The 17,734-nt window shown below is 41.9% G+C and overlaps 1 protein-coding gene across 9 annotated transcripts in view; it reads right to left on the bottom strand.

Annotated features, from left to right (window-relative positions):
* Positions 1–296: 296 nt before the first annotated feature.
* The window catches only part of PHF21A (PHD finger protein 21A), a 508,751-nt gene continuing 491,313 nt past the window's right edge, over positions 297–17,734 (bottom strand). For all 9 annotated transcript variants that reach the window (XM_066321181.1, XM_066321180.1, XM_066321188.1 and 6 more), the window contains 4 exons: positions 13,220–13,375; positions 11,582–11,657; positions 11,147–11,250; positions 297–9,289 (listed from right to left, as the gene is read on the bottom strand). In XM_066321181.1, coding sequence (XP_066177278.1) covers positions 9,035–9,289; positions 11,147–11,250; positions 11,582–11,657; positions 13,220–13,375 — 591 coding nt within the window. In that variant the 3' untranslated portion in view covers positions 297–9,034. The remainder of the gene's footprint in view (positions 9,290–11,146; positions 11,251–11,581; positions 11,658–13,219; positions 13,376–17,734) is intronic.

Genomic DNA, 17,734 nt, shown 5'->3' with positions numbered 1-17,734 from the left:
CCAGCTTGTGTTGGTCCCTATATGCCCTCTGCTGGGCAGCGTCAGCTGGGAGGCACCCACAGAGTCAGAGAGATTGTCTGAACAGAGCACAGCCCCTTTTGGAGCTAAAATTCATTTCTCCTAACGTAGTGCCCTTCTCCCTGCCAAGAAAACGAGCCAGGGCGTTATGCAGCCCTTGCACAGAGCCATGCTCAGAAACCCCTCCTGGGCTGGGGTCTTGCTATGGGCACTGCTACAGCCCCTGTGCCTGTGGGACCCACTCTCCCCACCTGGTACATACAGCTAAAGAGACAAGAGATTTTACTGTGTTTTATTTAGTAAAATGTTAAAATAAATAAATACAAATTGATCAGATGCTCTGTACCCCCTCCCCCCAACTTCAATTTGCTAAAATCTAAACACATTTGTACCAAAACTGAAACCACAAGGAACTTGAAGGCAGCAGATACTGCAGATCACTATGAGCATCAGGCTAAAAAAAATAGAGATATTTTAAAAACCCAAACCAGTTCACAAGTGGGTGTTCTCATGGTGTGATTCTGTGACAACAGAGCAGTACCAGTCAGAAAGGGCATTTTACACCAGGGCCTGCAAGGAAGGGAGATTGGTGGGGAATGGGGCAGCACAGGTGCCACTGACTCGTGGAGGACAGAGCCTGTGGCTTTGCCATTAGAAACCCGGTTGGGAGAGAAGCTGCCATCGTCCCACGCAGCACCAGGGCCGTGGCTGCAGGGACAGCACTGCCAGAACTGGTCACCAAAATCCCTTGGAGAAATCAGACAGACTGGGGGAAGGACCAGGCTCAGACACGGAGCCCTTCAGGGCTTTCTGCTCCAGGCCCATGCCAGGACTTCCACTTTACAGCTCAATCTTGGTGAAACACCACGTGGGCATGGGGGAATGGGAGGAAGCATGGCACACAGGTGGGGTGGTGGCATCAATAAATCTACAGAGATGGTGCTGCTGTGATCGCAGGAACATGAAGCCATGATTGAAGCCTGAGTATTTTCTCCTAAACAAGCAGAGCTGCCCTCACAGCCCTCCTGCCCTCAGCTGCAGACATGGGGGCTGTTTGCAGAGTACAGCCAGTCAGCTGCCTAAAGAAAAGTCAGCATAGGCAGCCACCCCAGTGCCACACCAGACCTTGCAGGTGGCAGCAGCTCACTACCACCTGTGTCCATTGCTGTTGACACAACAAAGTTGTTTCCTTCCTCCACAGGAGCCTGGACAGGTCGGCACTAGCAGGCTCCCCCACTTCCTGCTGTTACCTTGCTTAATCTTTGCTTAATGGAGTTTGGAATACATGCTTTGCTTCTGTGGGGCTGTGAGAGGAAGCCAAGACACCTCTGACCATGTAAGATGGCACCTGGGGGGGGACTCTGCAGCTGCAACTGGAGTAAACCAGCTTGTGGGACATTACTGCTGCTGGCTCTGCTTTTGTGGGGCTGCCAGGAAGCTGCCTGAGCCTCAGAGGCTTAAGCAGAAGTAAACACCTTCCTTAAGGAGGGTCTTGGTTGCCTGTCACATATGACATCAGGAGCAAGTCAGAGACAGCACACCTTCTGGAAGGGAGAGCTGACAGGTAAGACACTGCCTGGCTCTAGAGTCAATCACTGTTTTGATGACAGTGATAATTTAAGTAAAGAAACATAAGAGACTATGATTAGAAATTACACATTAGCCCGGAACAAGCAGAAACATGCAGCCTACTGCCTCACCCAGCATGGGGCTTCTTTCAACAGCCTACCCCAGTGCCTGCAGCCATGGAAATCTGCTCTGCCAGAGTCAGAACTGCCAGTACCTGCCTTACAGAGGGGAGCATGAGGCACAGAGCAATCCCCTACCCCAGCAAGTCTGGCCCCACCTGAGATGCAGCACAAGCATAACAAGCTTACATGTGCACAGCATGTATCTGCTGCTGCAGTATCAAACCTCAGTGCTGAGGATCCAAAATCAAGGGTGGCCACAGAACACAGCCCCAGGAGCTGCCCTGTGACACTTCCTCCCTTCCCCACCTGAGCTCACCAAGTTCTGGTTGCTCACTAAGAAAAGTGTTTTCTCGAAGCACAAAGGCAACAATACTTCAGTTGTTTTCCAACTAAACAGATGTAAGAAGGCTGGTGACAAAAGGGCAGGAATTGGTTGAGGCTTACTTTTGCCAGTGTAAATTGAAGAAAAAGAAAAAAGATGCAAAAGATGGTGCTGAGCTGATGAATACTGCTCAGTGCTGCTGCTGCTGCCTTTCTGTGCCAGCTCTCCACCCACGACAAGCAGAGCCATGCTCACAAAGGCTTTTGAGTTCCCCAGGCACTCCTGATAGTAAGCAAGTCCTTAAGTACTTCTTCCTTTCTAGAACTAAGGACCAAGCTGAGTTTCTCCATCTGAAGCCTCTGACACCTGCTTGGATACTAGAGTGAAGAACAGGCACAGAGCTTATCCCTGGTTACACAGGAGAGCTGGGACAGCTGTTTTCCCAGGAGGGTGCCCCTTGGTCTGGCTGCTTGATGTAGCCAAGAGCCAGGCCTTCAGCTCCTCACAGGTTAAACTTAACACATGCCCCTATTCAGCCACACTGGTGAAATGCCCCTTTCCATGTATCCCTAAAGAAACCAGATCCTGAGAAAACAGGGAGGCGTTGCTCACACAGAGGAATTTTGGCACATTACTGCCAGATATGACAGCCTAGAGAGCAGGAATCTCCCACAGATACTCCAGGAGATGACTGAGAAATACCTGAATCACATGTCTTACTCCACATAATCTTCACTCACACAGGACCTCTGGGAGCTGATGCTGGTTTCAGTTAGGCTCCTTGTAACACTTGAACTAGGAAGGTGCAACCACACCAGCAGAGCTGAACTTTAGCCAGTTTTGGGAATGTTTATACCCAAGAAAATGTTTAATTATTACAATCCAGATTAGAGTAGGCCCTAGCTGCCTCAAGGTCTGCTTGATCTGCCTTATCTCCATGTCGTAGCTTAGAAGTCAAATAAAGTTCTTACCAGGATGGGATCACTCAGCAGCAGAAGCAGAGCTAGGGATGACCTAGTACCTACTTCCTTTTCCATCTGCACCTAAGCAGCTCTTTTTTCTCACTACACCTGCTCCTTTTGGAATACAGACCAACCCATGTCAGAAACTGAGGTAGGATAAAAGCGGTTTTGTTCTACTCTTTCCACTGAACTTTCAAACCCTGTAACTGCAGGAATACCTGTCTACTCAGAAAGGAGACCTATTTCACTCCTGGATTTTTCCTACCCTCACTTTCCCTCCTCATGTCTTTCCATATTTTTTCTCTGTTCTGCTTTACCCCATGTAATCTTCGTTTCTTTTGCTGCTCCTGCTTTTTCCCTCTTCCTTTTCATCTCCAGCCCTGTACCACTTCTCAAAAGAGGCTTCTGTCCTTTAATTTGTCCCTTGCAGCATCCATCTCTGGCCTGGGGAGATGGGAAGCCCTGGCCTGGCTGTTCTCATGAGATACACTCCAGGGACTTGCACACCACAGTGATTTCCACAGCATCCATGCTCTTGGCAAGCCTCTTTTCCATTTACTGCTCAGGTATTTTAGTAATACTGACAGGGGTACAGACAGACTCTCACACAGGTAAGCTCTTGGTTTGCTGATACAAGCCCACAGTTAAATTAACCTCTGGGAGAGGTGTTTGGCTTTTCATGGGTCTTTAATTAGCAAGCTTACCAGTGCATGGTATAAATAATTTTCTTTATTGGCAAGTTGATCAACTATGTGCTCAGCCTATACAAGACACAATGATGCAGAAAGTTCTTGGCCCAGATCAGAGAGAAGCAGGAGGGAAATGGGACCTAAGGGTAAAGGATAGAGAGATTTTCAAGTATTATTCCATTCTGTAGGAGTTACAAACAGGACTGAGGCTTAAAGAAGGATCTGAGTAAGACAGCAATAACCTGGAGACAAGACATCTGCAGCTCTCATTTTTCCTGATCCCATCTGATTTTTGGGTCATTCCCTCGTCCAGGTCTGACCACTGAAAACAAGGATCCAGACGCATGTCACTGCAAGGTTTGCTCACATGCCCTCAGAGACCAGTACCTAGCTGGCTGCTGGAGGGTTCTTTGGACCTTTTGCCTTCTGAATGCCAGAAACTACAGAGTCCATAGTGCTTGGGAATGGCCTTTGCTGAGGTAGTTTGTTGTCCAGGCAAGCCTAAGCGCCAAACGAATTAGCTGCACAACAAAACATCTTCCTCTTTCTCCAGGTTCCTGACTCCTACATACTCATCAGAAAACTCTTTGCAGTAATCCAGCTAAGACTGAACTTGCCAGAATCTCCAGAATTCCAAGGGAGGACAACAGGAGGTGAAGAAGGGTCAAAAAGATTCTAAAAACACACAACAAACTCTGCCCAAAGGGGTGTGTCCACAAGGAAGTGTAATACCAGTATTTTGGTGGTTATCTGAGCAGCTCACAGAGAGAGGCTCACAGTAAAAGAGTGAATTTTGGTTTAACATCTAAATGTGTTATTTTAAAAACACGTTTCCTTAAAAGCATGTACTCATCATTAGTGCTTCAGAAGCAAAGAGGGCACGGTGCAACCCAGCTGAGGAAAAGATAAGAGAGAAACATGTGCACTGCAAATTCACAAACGTTTTCTGCTGTATCCACATGAGTAAGAAATTTCAGAGGCTATTCCCTGTATTGTGGGGCTGCCACAGCTTGGTGGGGCTAAGAGGGAGGTCTCACTCCAGGTTCTCCTGAATGCTGACCATGCTGCTTTTCAGGGCTGTCTCTGCAACAGTACAGGAAAGATAATTTGAAGCCAAGGAGGTCAGAATTAGGTTTCACATTTCTAGACATTTGGAACATAGATTTGCTTTCTTAAGCCTAGTAAAGATAAAATGCAATATTCTTTTTTTCTGCCAACAATAAACCAAATAGATCTGCCCATAAAATTATCATCTCTTTAATTTCTTAATTCATATTCCCACTGACAGAAACCTGCTTGCAACATAGAACAAAGCCGTTTTGCTCATGCAAAACATTAGTTCATCCTACCAACATGGTAACTCCTGGCTGATGATGTCTTGGAAGAATCAGCCATGCTACTCACCCTATCTTCCAATCATCCCTAGAAGTATTGCTTGCTTCATGTTTTGTACAGCACTAAACCCACTACTGGCTCTAAACAAAGACAATGAAAACACCAATGAGGATACTAGTTCTTCTAGCCAGGTCACAGGCTCCCTTTCCCACTCTGACCACAACACACCTTTCCAGCTGTTTAAAGAACAGATTGTATGAAGAATGGAAAAAGAAACTTTTGCAACGCTTGCTCTATTTCTGAGCAAAGGAGAAGGGTGACTTCTTAAAGCCTCTTAGCACTGGGCTGAGAGCCAGCACCATCTTTGATATGAGATTCCTTTGTGGCCTCATTTCTTCCCTTATAACAGAGATTTTAATGTCACTTGTTTCCCACCAGTGACAAGCAATGACAAAGAAATTAGTTAGTATCTTGATGGTGGTTTGGAAATACAAAACCACAGCCATTATGACAGCTTCCCACAGAGCAGAAGTTTTAGTACAAACTCAATATCTCAAATATTACATGAGAAAAAAATCCAAACCAATATAAACCCAAAATAAAAGCTTGAGCTTTAAGCTGTCACTGAGTTTAAATTTCTCCCTTGATTGGAACCTCTTACAGCAGCTAGGAAAAAACCCACTTTTTCCTCTGTATTTAGCAAACACCAAGTCCTCTTCCACCCTATTGTTGGTAATTGGGTAGAGATAACCCAAATTTACTGTGTCTACACAACAGTATCATTGCCAGTGTCAGTGCAGCCCTGGGAATGTTCCTTGCCTATCGGCTGATACTGTTGCAGAGCCAGGAGAAAAAGTATCCCAACAGGATCAGTGTGAGAAAAAGAAAACTCCCTGAGCAGCATCAAAATGTTCAACACATTTTTTCTGCCAAACAATGATTAACTAAAGGCATCCTTTTACAGTCTGGAACACAAATGCTCTAACAACAAGGATATAAAAGTCTGTAGTTATCTACTCGGATTCTGGAGACAAGCAGATGCCTTAGGAAAGCAGTAATAGCTGTTTTAACACCTCCTGGTTAACTGTGTGCAAATTCAAATATGGCTACTAGTGAATTTCACTTCCATTGTTTCTTGAATCAGCAAAGAAAATCGATGGACTGACTATCAAGTCTCCAGGCATTGCCTCCTACCTCCAAGTAGTGCACGGCTTCCAAGAGAGCTCAGGTTAACACAAAAATAAGAGCATGAGAGCCACAAAGACTCAGCACACCTATCCCTGGAGACAGTCTCTTACCAGGAATGTTCGATGCTTCAGAAGATGCTGTTAAGAATCAACCAAGTGTTCAGTTGAGGACCAACATGTTCCAAAATGCAGCTTCTCCTGAATATCTGGCTGTTAGCTGATGGCTCATATTCTATAGAAGGCTCATGTTCAGTTTGTTTTTGCTCTTCAATCCTTGAAATAGACAGTCCTTTGTTTAAATGCTGTGGGTTGCTGGCCTAGTGCTGCCCAATGGTAATGACCCCATTGGTAACTGGATTGATGGAAGGACATTTTTAGTATGATCCATTTTGACAGTGTCTGCCCAGCTGTCTCCCTGCCACTTCTGCTAACTTATCCTCCCAGCTCTGCTAGCTCCAGAACAGAACTCAAACATCAAAAGACAGAGTCAGGGTTATCACTGGTTCAGCTGAGAAGTGCATCTAAGAGTCACTTTCCCAACTGAGACAAATGTGAGAACTCAGGATATCAGTTCTGAGCTCAGAGCTGAAAATAGTGCACACTCCTACAGAAGGAATAAAAGTCCTTAAAGGGCAGAAGGGCAACCTAAAGGAGAGGGAATAAAACAACTCCAAGAACCCCACAGAAGCCCACTTGGCTGGGGCAGCAAAGAAACTCTCTCAGGCTATGTTGTGTCTGGAGCATTCATTTGCTCAAAAATGCATCCTTGAAATGCAAAGCTTTTCTATCTTCCACTATGAACAGCTGAGCAGGTCTGCCTCTCCACCCAACACATGCTCTCAAGGCCACCACACTGGGGACACTGCCTCACCTTGTGTGTGCAGTGGCTCAACTCTGCTCCCACGGGAAATAAAGGGAGTTTTCCTGGTACTTCCAGTGGAAATGGGCCTTGCCCAAACATGTATGTGCAGCAGTGAAACTAAATAGCTCTGGGATACAACCCAATGTGACCAGAATCAGCATCCTAAACTGAGCCAGACCCCACAATCAGGAAGCACAAGGCAAGCTCTGCTGTCCAGAGTGAAAAGATTATACATTAGAGATGAACTTCTTGAACAAGAGGGAATAACAGAGGGTGATTTCAGTCCAACTCACTGTCTTTCATTCTCAAGCTCAAATCAGCCTGTATCACAGAACTATTAAAGCCTTAAACAAGCACACTGCCAACTGCTTTTCTCTGGGTTACAAACACATGGAAGAATGGGAGAGAGATGGTAACAGCAGAGACAAGCCTGGGAGATCCTCCAGGTGGGGTGAGATCCAGCACTGTAGGACTTGATTCTCTTTAGACTTTAGCAGTAGATGTATGGTAGAACCTATAGAAACTGTCCCATTAGATTTTAGAACACAAACACAGCAGAATGTCATAATAAATAAGCAAAGTCTGTGTTAAAAAATTCTAAGTACACAGCATTTTCTCCAGTTCTGACACCTTTTTAATAGAAATCACTTGTTTAGGAAACAAATAGCACTTTTGTAATTTTTTTTACAATGTTTCTTACCTTGATCTTATTTTAAGTAACACTAGGAAGACCTCAATATCTTTTATTTTCCTTTTTAATTTAAAAAAGTTGGGTTTTTTCCCCCAGATACAAAGATTTTGCCCTTGCATAAAAAAACAGTGCCCAAAACGATGACACAAGGACTCACAAAGACTCACTGTATCTCACTGACACTATTACTTCTAATCTATACCATGCAAGGTCCCATCTACCTCTTTAATTAGACTGTCAGCCTGAAAAACAGCTTTTCTATTCCTTATTTAGTTCTTGTTACCAAAAGAAGAGAAAGGAAGTGAAAGAAAAGGACATTTCTCTGTTGAGTTCACACATCTGGGTTATGTGCTACTTTGTTCAGGATACCTTTGTTGTTTATAAATACAGAAAAGGATGGAATCTCATTTTCAAGTAATTGATGCACATTTTCTCCTGGGACACCTCTATCCAATGCTCCAAGCTGACCCTGGATTCTGGCCCTCAATTTTCCCATTCCCAAAACAGACTTTCTGGATGGATGTGAGGACCCACAGGCTCTCAGGCACATGGTGTGATTCTTGGGGTGTCCCGCGTAGGGCCAGGAGTTGGACTCAGTGATCCTGATGGGTCCCTTCTAACTCAGCATATTCTATGATTCTGTGTGCTGGTTACTCAGTGAAAAGTCCATCTCCTTTCCTTTTGTACATCTCCTGTCTAAACAATAGTAAATACTGCTTATTTGATAGACTTGTCCCTTCTGGGCACTGGGATTTGATAATTTATATTTCTGGTTTTTTGGTTTAATAGTACTGAGAGTTTAGAAACAGGAAAAGCCCATAGGCTCTTTGGACTTGTTTTTGTTTTCCCCTAGCTAAACAAACTGTTCTGCAAATAGGAACTTGAAACCTGCTCTCCTCCCTTATCCCTGCTCCTCACCCCAAACAAAAATAAAACAAACCTATAGTGGCTGTGGAGGCTGCTGCAGGCACACACTGGTGTAAAATATAGAGAGAGTAAATATATTATTTCACTTGGCATGGTGCTGGCAAAGAACCCCCAGCTGGCACTATTCATGTAACATGATCCAAACTTCGCATGTACACACAGAATAAGAAGGATCAATTGGCAAACTCCGGTGCCGCCTGGCACAAGCATCTTCACGCTCTCTCTGGAACCAAAGAACTAAAGAATTCTGCACTTTCCAGAAGAAATCCAGTTTTGCTTTTCTAGAGTTTCTTTATTTTGCTCTTTCTCCTCGCCGCCACCTCCCTTGGCTCCTTCTTAACTTCACTGTGTTATTTAGTCTCATCGCCCTTGTTACAGTTCACCATGCAGCTCTGGGAAGGGGAGGGGGCTAAGGTGGAGGTGGCAGCATTAGTATTGTTAGTGGAGTCCATGCCGTTGGAGATGGCTACTGAATTGACCTCAGAGTTTATGGGTTTTGAAAGGTCGATGCCTTGGATGAGGCGGATCAGCTGTTTTACCTTCTCCAAGGAGCTGTGCATCTCCTTCTGTTTTGCAAGGATGGTGTTCTTCATTTCCATGCATTTCTACAGCAAAGCAGAAAATCAGCAATAAGTTCAAGCTTATGAATGAAAGAAGGCAAGAGAAGGAATATGATGTTCACAGATCTAAATGTACCCAGAAAAGACTGCAGCTGCAGCTTCACTTTTCCAACTAGAAGTCTCTAGGCTGTGTTGAGAGGAGAATTCATATTTGCAGGCTGAGGAAATAAATTGCCAAGACATAGCTGTCACCTGGTATGGCACCTTTTCATTCTGAGGTGTTGTGCATATGAACACAGACAGCTCCATGCTTTTGTGTTTCTTTTGAAGGAAAACTTCCAAGTGTATGTTCTTACTATTTTTTCTATTAGTACTGCATTACTGAAATTTCTTTAACTCAGATCTGCAAGCTCAGGCATCCCACTGAAGCTGACTGCTGTGTGCAAACCACTAATGGGATACAGCCTTTGCTTTTACATACATTTTAGCAGGAACATCACTTCCTTCTCTCAATAAGTAAAAGGGCACTTGAAAAGGAAACCAAACTCCTCTTCACTTGAAAATCTTATTTTGTGGCCACTTAACTCCCTTAGAACTAGTAGTAACATAGCTAGCTCATCAGCTAAACATCAGGGCAAGATAACTTTAAAAAAAGGCCACAAATGATGTTTCAAGAGTGGAAAACTGCTTATAGGAATATTTGAAACTCATAAAAATGAGGAAACAGTAGCTATGTCTGTTACATTCAGGTTTTTACATGAAGATGGTAACCTTACTACATTTATCCATGCTGATCTCCAGACAGTGTTGGTTTCAGCTTTGCTGTTTTCACATGCAGCACATGGCATAATAACTCTAAAACATCCAGATCTAATATGCCTGTTTTGGACGGGTCCTTTCAATATGAACATTCTCCTTGCCCACTGCCAATCCCTCATGTAAAGGTCTGGATACTGAGAAACAGTGTTAGTTCTCTTGTGCTGCTCAGGTTACACTCAGCTACTGCTAACCAAAAGCTGACAGTCCCCAGGACTGCTAACCAGCCCCTCACAATCACTGTATTTGTACTGACAGCACTGAGGGGTCTGTAAAAATGGGACACTTCAGCTCTAATAGGCAAAGACAGGCAGCCTGGAAAGTGCATCTGTATCTAAAAGTCTGTAATTATGAATCCAGCCTTACAGCTGCTGCTCCACAGGAGATTTGCTTTTTTTCATTATGTGATAGTGACTAGGGCTGCACCAAGGAGGGGCTCAAACTTTACACTAGCATCTCAAGAAACTAATCTGTACATTAAGGTAAGAAGAGTGACCAAATCATCATGTATGTTCCAATTACTGCAATAAACTAAGGTGGAAACTAAGGTTTTTGGTTTGAAGTATGACATTGTCCAGTTAATACCATGCAGAGGCATGTGCAGTGTCCAGCTGCTGACCTGCCAAGGCAACACATCAAGGTCCTGAGAGTCAGCCATGAGTAAATGGTCACTTTTGCATCAGAAAAGTCTGATCAGAAAAGTCTGGAGAGTGCTCCAAGGCTGTAACTCTCACTACAGATGGAGGCCAAATCATTCCTGTTTAAGTGGGCCACTAGAGAGTTGGACCTAATCTACTTCCCACAGACCAAAATGCTCTGGGACATTTCTGTCACCTGCTGATATTATATGTCACCATATGTCTACCTACATGTTCAGCACAGATCATGTATAAGAGACACAATTTAAGTATATGTTGTCTTTATTTCATTCCTGCTCCCCAAAGTCCTAAAATACTTGCACTTGCTCAATTCTAAATAAATCCAGAGGATGACAGGTCTAGTATATGGAGTTGCTCTATAATAGTTTTCTCTTGCATTGTGGCACCAGAACACAGGTGAAGGGTTATTTGAAAGGGCAATACTTACTGTTATAGAATTGCTGAGCTGTTTGACCTTCTGCTCTAGTTGTTCTCTTTCCTGTTTTAAATCTGAACTCCATTTAAGTAGTTTCTGTTTTTCCTCTTCTTTTGCTGCAAAACAGAGTATTAAACAGAATATTTTAAATATTTGTCTTACAATAGTGGATAAAGGGTCTAAACTGCTTCATGTAAAGAGAGGAATTGTGTTTAAACCAATGCTTAAGAACTTGTGCACTGAACCACTCCCAAAATGTTACCAACATACACAAGCATGGCAGGATTAAGAATATTTAGACTGCTATTTTCGCTTCACTAATGCTTAAGGTTATTTCCTTTTGTATGACAAAATTTCCTTTTGTAAAGGAAGTACCATTCTATCCTACTCCCAAAATAACATCTTCCATTATTAAAAGTGAAAGAAAAGTGTTCATCATTTTCTTACCTGCTTTATATGCAATATATGAATGAACAATTGCTAAAGTTCCCGGCCATGGGATTGCTTCTTCCTTCTTTAGCATCTGAAAGAAAATATTCATAGAGATTTAGCTGGTAGAAAGCCTACCTCAGAGAAAGCAAAAAGAGAGAGAGAAAGAAGGAAAGACAGAGGATTTTCTTTCATGGCTATCATTAGCCTCAGCCCTGTTAACACAAAGCTTCACAGACCTGATCTGAGATTTAACAGAGGGAATTATTCACAACTGTATTGTGGCTCCCACAAAGCAAGCCTATTTCTTATAAATGTCAGCATTTTCCTAAATTCCCTTCACAGCCACAAATAAAGCCTACTAATGATACTGGACAACTTAAAAGAGGAATGAATGGGTAAAACTCAAAACATGCCAGGAGATAAAAACATTACTTCATGGTTCAGACAAATTGCTGATCTTAGTTGTTCTGGGAAAAAAGTTTTCATGCTGCAGCCTAATCTTCACACCATACATTCAAACATCACACTTCTGGCAAGTAAAACATGAAACTGTCCTATTACCCCTTCTTATCAGACACTCGTTAAACTCTCTTCATAACTCTCATTTATGTCTTTCAGATCCTTCCTACATTTTTCTTCCTAACAAACTTTAAGAGGAAAGACATATTTTTAGTACGTGATCAGAGTAGTGTCTCAGGAGACAGAGGACTTGGTCAGTTTACAGTGAAGTTACTCAAATTTCCTCCTTAATTTTGTTGGAATCTATCACAAAAACATGAAGAGGAGGGATAAGGTGAGAGTAGGCAATAGTAGTCATAATACCACCTCTTCTGTGGCAACTACTGGTCAAGTCACTTGAGCTGTGCATTTTCATTCTTCTGAGCAGCACATCATAGGTCAGGCTGTTTTCTCATGCTACCACCTGGCACAAAGGCCATGTGGGTGACCAAGCAAGGTGCTGCATTAGACAGGACACAGCTTCAGACTGCCTATATTCAGCAATCCTTTGCAACTTCTAGACTTCCATGGAAGGGTTAGGAATACAACAGTTTACTTCTCCATCTTGTAATCTCAATGCAATTATAAACAAAATATTAAAATATAGCCTGCTCACTTCAACTGTACATTTTCAGAGAGTGACCTGGAAGGAAACTGTTCACCTATACTCATTATACTGCTGCTGGATGATATTATTAAAGAGATCATTGAAGACAACCTTTCTGGTGTTTGATTTATATAACCAAACAGGGGCTTATATTTCCTCTATCTATCCAGATAGGCTTGTGCAAATGTTTTATTTATTTGTCCAGAAGAATGTGTATTAATAAATTTTGAAGAAACGATGAGCTTAAGATGAAGAGCAGAATTTCTATGGGTTGGAGATATTCTTTCCCAAAAGTCTGCCTACTTTGATCCAGAAAAAGAGTAAAAACATAAGGGTAAAAAATAAAGACCCCAAATTCAGAAGCAAGACCTGACAGTTTTGTATTAGCACACATTCCAGCAGAGGTAATAGTTCAATGAAATTCACACAAGCCTTATAGCACATGAAACAGATTTGTTTCTAAGTAACCCAAGCAATCTGGTTATTTTCTTTAGCACCAAAAAGTCTTCACATGCATCGTACATAAGTCCCCGCCTGTCAAACAATACCTGGTCTTGACATTTGGGACAGATCCACATGCCCTTGGGAATGGTTTTCAGAGGTGGGTCCAGACAATCCAGGTGATAAACACGTGAACATGTGTCACACATCAGCAACTGCCCACTTTTTCTGCAAACGCTGCAAAAATCCTCATGGATATCACCCTACAAAATTGAGGGGAAAGGTTTTGGGTGAGAGAAAGTGAAAGAGAAAAGGCAAAAAGTGAACTTTGACATCTACATCTTAGTTGAATTCAAGGTTTACAGCACAAACTATTTCTAAAGGGGTTCCAAAAGATCAGGCCCTTTTGAGACTGTGAAACAGGAAAACCATGCCAGATGCCAGAAACACTGACATCTGTCCTCCCAAGGCAAAATAGTACAGCAAACACTTATAGTGTCTTCTCTTAACAACTGCCATCCCATAGCCCTTCTTCTTTAAGATTCCCTCTTTACCCTGATCTTTTTATTTGCCTGAAGTGATAAGCTACCCACTTTCTTAACCCTCCTGATTTTTGGAAGTAAGCCCAATTCCACTCCAGGAATGCTGATTAGGCAGTCTCTTGCCAGTGACTTTAAAAAACTGCTGTTAAATATTTAGGTCACCTTTAAAAATGAAACTGTAAGGAAAAGGTGTTGTGCTTCTAAATGAAAAAGAATAGAATTAATTATGTTCTGAGACAACTCTTTTTATTTCATTTGGGCTACCTCAAATTGCACCAAAACAGCTGTGACTCAGAACTTTCTCATTCCCTATAGAGAGTGGATTGTTTCATCACTAAGAGAGGCTGAGAGCCAGGATGAAAGAGTACCAAGATAGATTTTCTAACTTTTATTTTAAAGAAAGAGTTGAAAAAATGACTGATCATGTCTTTTAAAACAACTAGATTTATTTACTGTTGCATTTCCAGAGAGTTTTTTTCTACAGCCATTAACATCCCAAAAAGGTAGGTCTGATTTTTGCTTCTTTTTCTTTTCTCTCTCTCCTCCTCTTTTGATTTGATTTTCAGATATTTGAATGAAGAAGCATGATAGAAAGGTGGCTCGGCATTCATAGAGGAAGCAAGGGGCATCCCACCCTCTCCACTGGGCTGTCCTGGCAACTCCACATGTTCAAGGCCCCATCTGGCGTCTGAAGTACACACTTGTCACTGACTTACAATGAAGTTTCACACACATCCCAGATCTGCAAGACTGCAATCATAAGATGAATGTGTGGAGCAGAACTGTTGGTACACACTCTCTTGTATGAAATACCAGCAAGGTTTCATTTTGGCATAGATCATCTCCTCACACGTGCAAACGATTTCTATCAGTTTGGAGAGACAGCAGATTTGGCCGTGTACTCACACATTAAGGTGCCAGGCAAGAAAAATTACCGTAATCTTCACTATGGATGATATAATACACATGTAAAAAGAATGACACTTGAGCAGCCTGCTCAGGTTTTTACTTCCCAGCTCTATTGCTGATGAGGCCTTTCTTCAAAGAGAAGGCTATTCTTAATTCCCAAGGTTAACACTGATTTCATGTTTTGTAAAGGATCAATCGTCAGTGAATTTTCAGTGCCATGTTTAAGATCCATAACTCCCAGGGATTGTTGAGAGCTGAGTTATGGCATTACTTCACCTTTAACACCAAAGAGATGCTCAGTGTTAAATGAAGATCTAAATGAGAGACATTTCATGCTTCTTGTGAAGTGATGTGTTGTAACCAGGCTGAGAAGAACTTTCCCTCTACCATGCATTCTCTGAGTACAAGGAAAAGGTGGCAGGCAAGAGATACCATATAAGCTAAAATAAAATCCTCTTCAAGATAAGGAGAAGTCTAAGAGGGGAATTCTCTCATTTTAGAAAAAAAAAAAATTCTATTCTAGAGAATTATTTATCTTAAGATACTTTAGTTGCCACAGACTACATAATGGCTCTTAGTAACTAAGTGCAAAATTACTGGTGTGCTGAAAACCAAACCTGTTATGTCTCATACCCTGCAGAAAGAGCCCTACAAAAGAGATACATATGTAGTTTCTTCTTGAGGAGGAGACATTTAGAAATTTAGACCCTGAATATCCCAAATTCAATTAACTGCAACAAAACCTGTAGTGATACTGGTGACTAGTGTGCAGTGTAGGTGAATGCACGGAGATGCCAACATTTGCACAGAACAGTCCTATTTTTTGTAATGCCAAATACAGGGCAATTCCTCAGAGTTAACAACTGTCCTTACCAAAATCCCAGCCAGTGTTTGGTTCCAAAGAAATGCCCCAGGTCGTATTAACTGCCAGTTAATAAATATATGCATAAAGGGAGGGCTGGAATTGGTGTTCTGACATGCACCCACTAACCACAGCTTCTGAAGCAGCGTTGTGTAGGCTACAGCCAGCCAACTTAAGCTGCTCAGACATGCTACAGCCTGAAGTGACCGAAGAATCATTTCAGAACAGATATCATAAAAGGTGATTTAATGTCACTTTCTGCTCCACTTCCTCTTCACAAGGGACCAGGAAAATAAATTTAAGGTTTCTGGACAGCTAACAGTTTTCTTTATTTTGATTGAGTGTCTAGAGCAGCAGGGCCTGGCTTTAAGCAACAGAACTGAATAATACAGTAACAAAAGCAGCTAGTGTGCTTGAGTTTGTAATATCTATACTTATATGTACATTTCACTGGAATAACATGGGAAAACTAAATATTCTGCAACAGGAATAGTTCATGATTATATAAATAAAGATGATCATAGTGTATGATGTAAGTGAATTCTCATAAGCAATACTAATTCTGGCATATTCTAGCTTTTATGGGCTTGACTTTGCAATCTGAGTGTTCTACAATGCTCCTCTCAACTGAAACACTGTTCTGATATAAGTGTTTACTAATAAAAAGGCATTTTGTGACCAAAGACTTGAATCATCACTAAAACAGAGATTTTTGCACAATTCTTACTGCTGAGTAATTGACTTTCAGAGGCAATTGCTGTCTTCCAGGGGAAGATGGCACTACTGCATGAGGGAGAACCACATATAACCAAGTGGCTCCCAAGTGGCTCACATAACCATTTGGCAAGACAATGGCCAAATAGGAAAAAGGGGTAAAAAAAAAGGGAGAGATAAAAAGAAAAGGTTTTGCTCAATCCTGCCTACTGCATTATTTCCTTCCTTTTCCCAGGTTCTAGACCTACTTTCTAACCCTCCATTCTTATCACCAATCCCATCTTAAGTTTCTGCTTCATCCTCCCATCAAAATTTCTCCTTGTCATTCAGAGAATAACATTTCAGTAGAAATTCAAGAAGGCTGTTCCAGTCCACTGTGCCTGATGCCAAATGCTTGGCCTAATTTGCAATTTTTATACGCTGGCTGAACACATAGATTACTCAAGTGCTAAATCAAATTTCCATTCTAAAGCCTATAGGAATTAGACGCTTAATGCAAAAATATTTTAAAGATAGGCAAAGCTGCAGTTTTCTTCTTTATCTGTCTGATGAACTGCTCAATTATTTTAACTGAGACTTCTGAAATAGCCTTTTCCTTAGACATACACTTGTGTTTTCATTTTTAAGTGTTCAAAGTTCCGAATCAGAGCCTGTAACTACAGAAAACATTTTCTGTCCGATCGAGAGACCTTTCTACATTCACATCATCTGCTAGCAGTGCAGACCCTCTTCAGCATGACATGGTCGGGCCTCACTGCCAAAAGAGGTGATCCTGATTTCTCTCTATGTCTATTCATTTATTTCATCCTGCATGAAGCTGGCACAAGGATAGTTGTGTGTATAAAACTAACTGGACTAGGGCATGATCCTGTCTAAGACTAACAGTTTTTAGCTATGTCAGTTCCCTTATGCAGAGCACTATGTGGCCTCGGATATATCTGTGCTGAAACAACACAGGAGGCATTCAAGGGATGAGAAAAGACTGCTGGTGACTGGCAGGATAGGTGTCCTCAGTGGTAGTCCCTGGCATAAACTGTGGCATGAACATTCCAGTGGCTCCTGTATGGTCCATCGATTTGAGTTGCAAGGACCTTAAATGTCAAAGAATTAATGTTCCTCTTTGTCTTCACCACCAGCACAACTTGTACAATTTCTGTTTAAATACAGAGTACTTTTCCAGCACTATATTGCACTTTTCCAGCACTATATTGCACTTTTCCAGCCAAGGATGCTAAAGATTTTTACAAGTATTGCTAAATTCTCAAAACTCAGACAGGAGAAGTACACACCATGACAAATACATAAATACTTGGAAACCAAATCACAAAAAAGGGATATGACTGCACAAGCTTATACAGCAATCTTATTAGAACATATTAACAGAAGAATACCTTCCATCTTATGATGGCAATTGGAAACAATTCCTTTCTTTACAAATAGCAAGTAAGAATTACAAGACTTAACCAAGGACAAATATTTGCCTTCTTTCTGATATTTTGCTGTCTCTGAAGATTCACATTTTGCTTCATAGCTTATTTTTAATTAAAAAACAATTTTTTGAGAATTTTGGAGTATATTTTCTACTTTCACATGTA

Source organism: Sylvia atricapilla, chromosome 6, assembly GCF_009819655.1.
Source record: "Sylvia atricapilla isolate bSylAtr1 chromosome 6, bSylAtr1.pri, whole genome shotgun sequence".
In the NCBI taxonomy this organism is placed as follows: Eukaryota; Metazoa; Chordata; class Aves; order Passeriformes; family Sylviidae; genus Sylvia; species Sylvia atricapilla.
The sequence above is the reverse complement of the archived record's forward strand: the minus strand, read 5'-3'. Positions and strand labels throughout refer to the sequence as shown.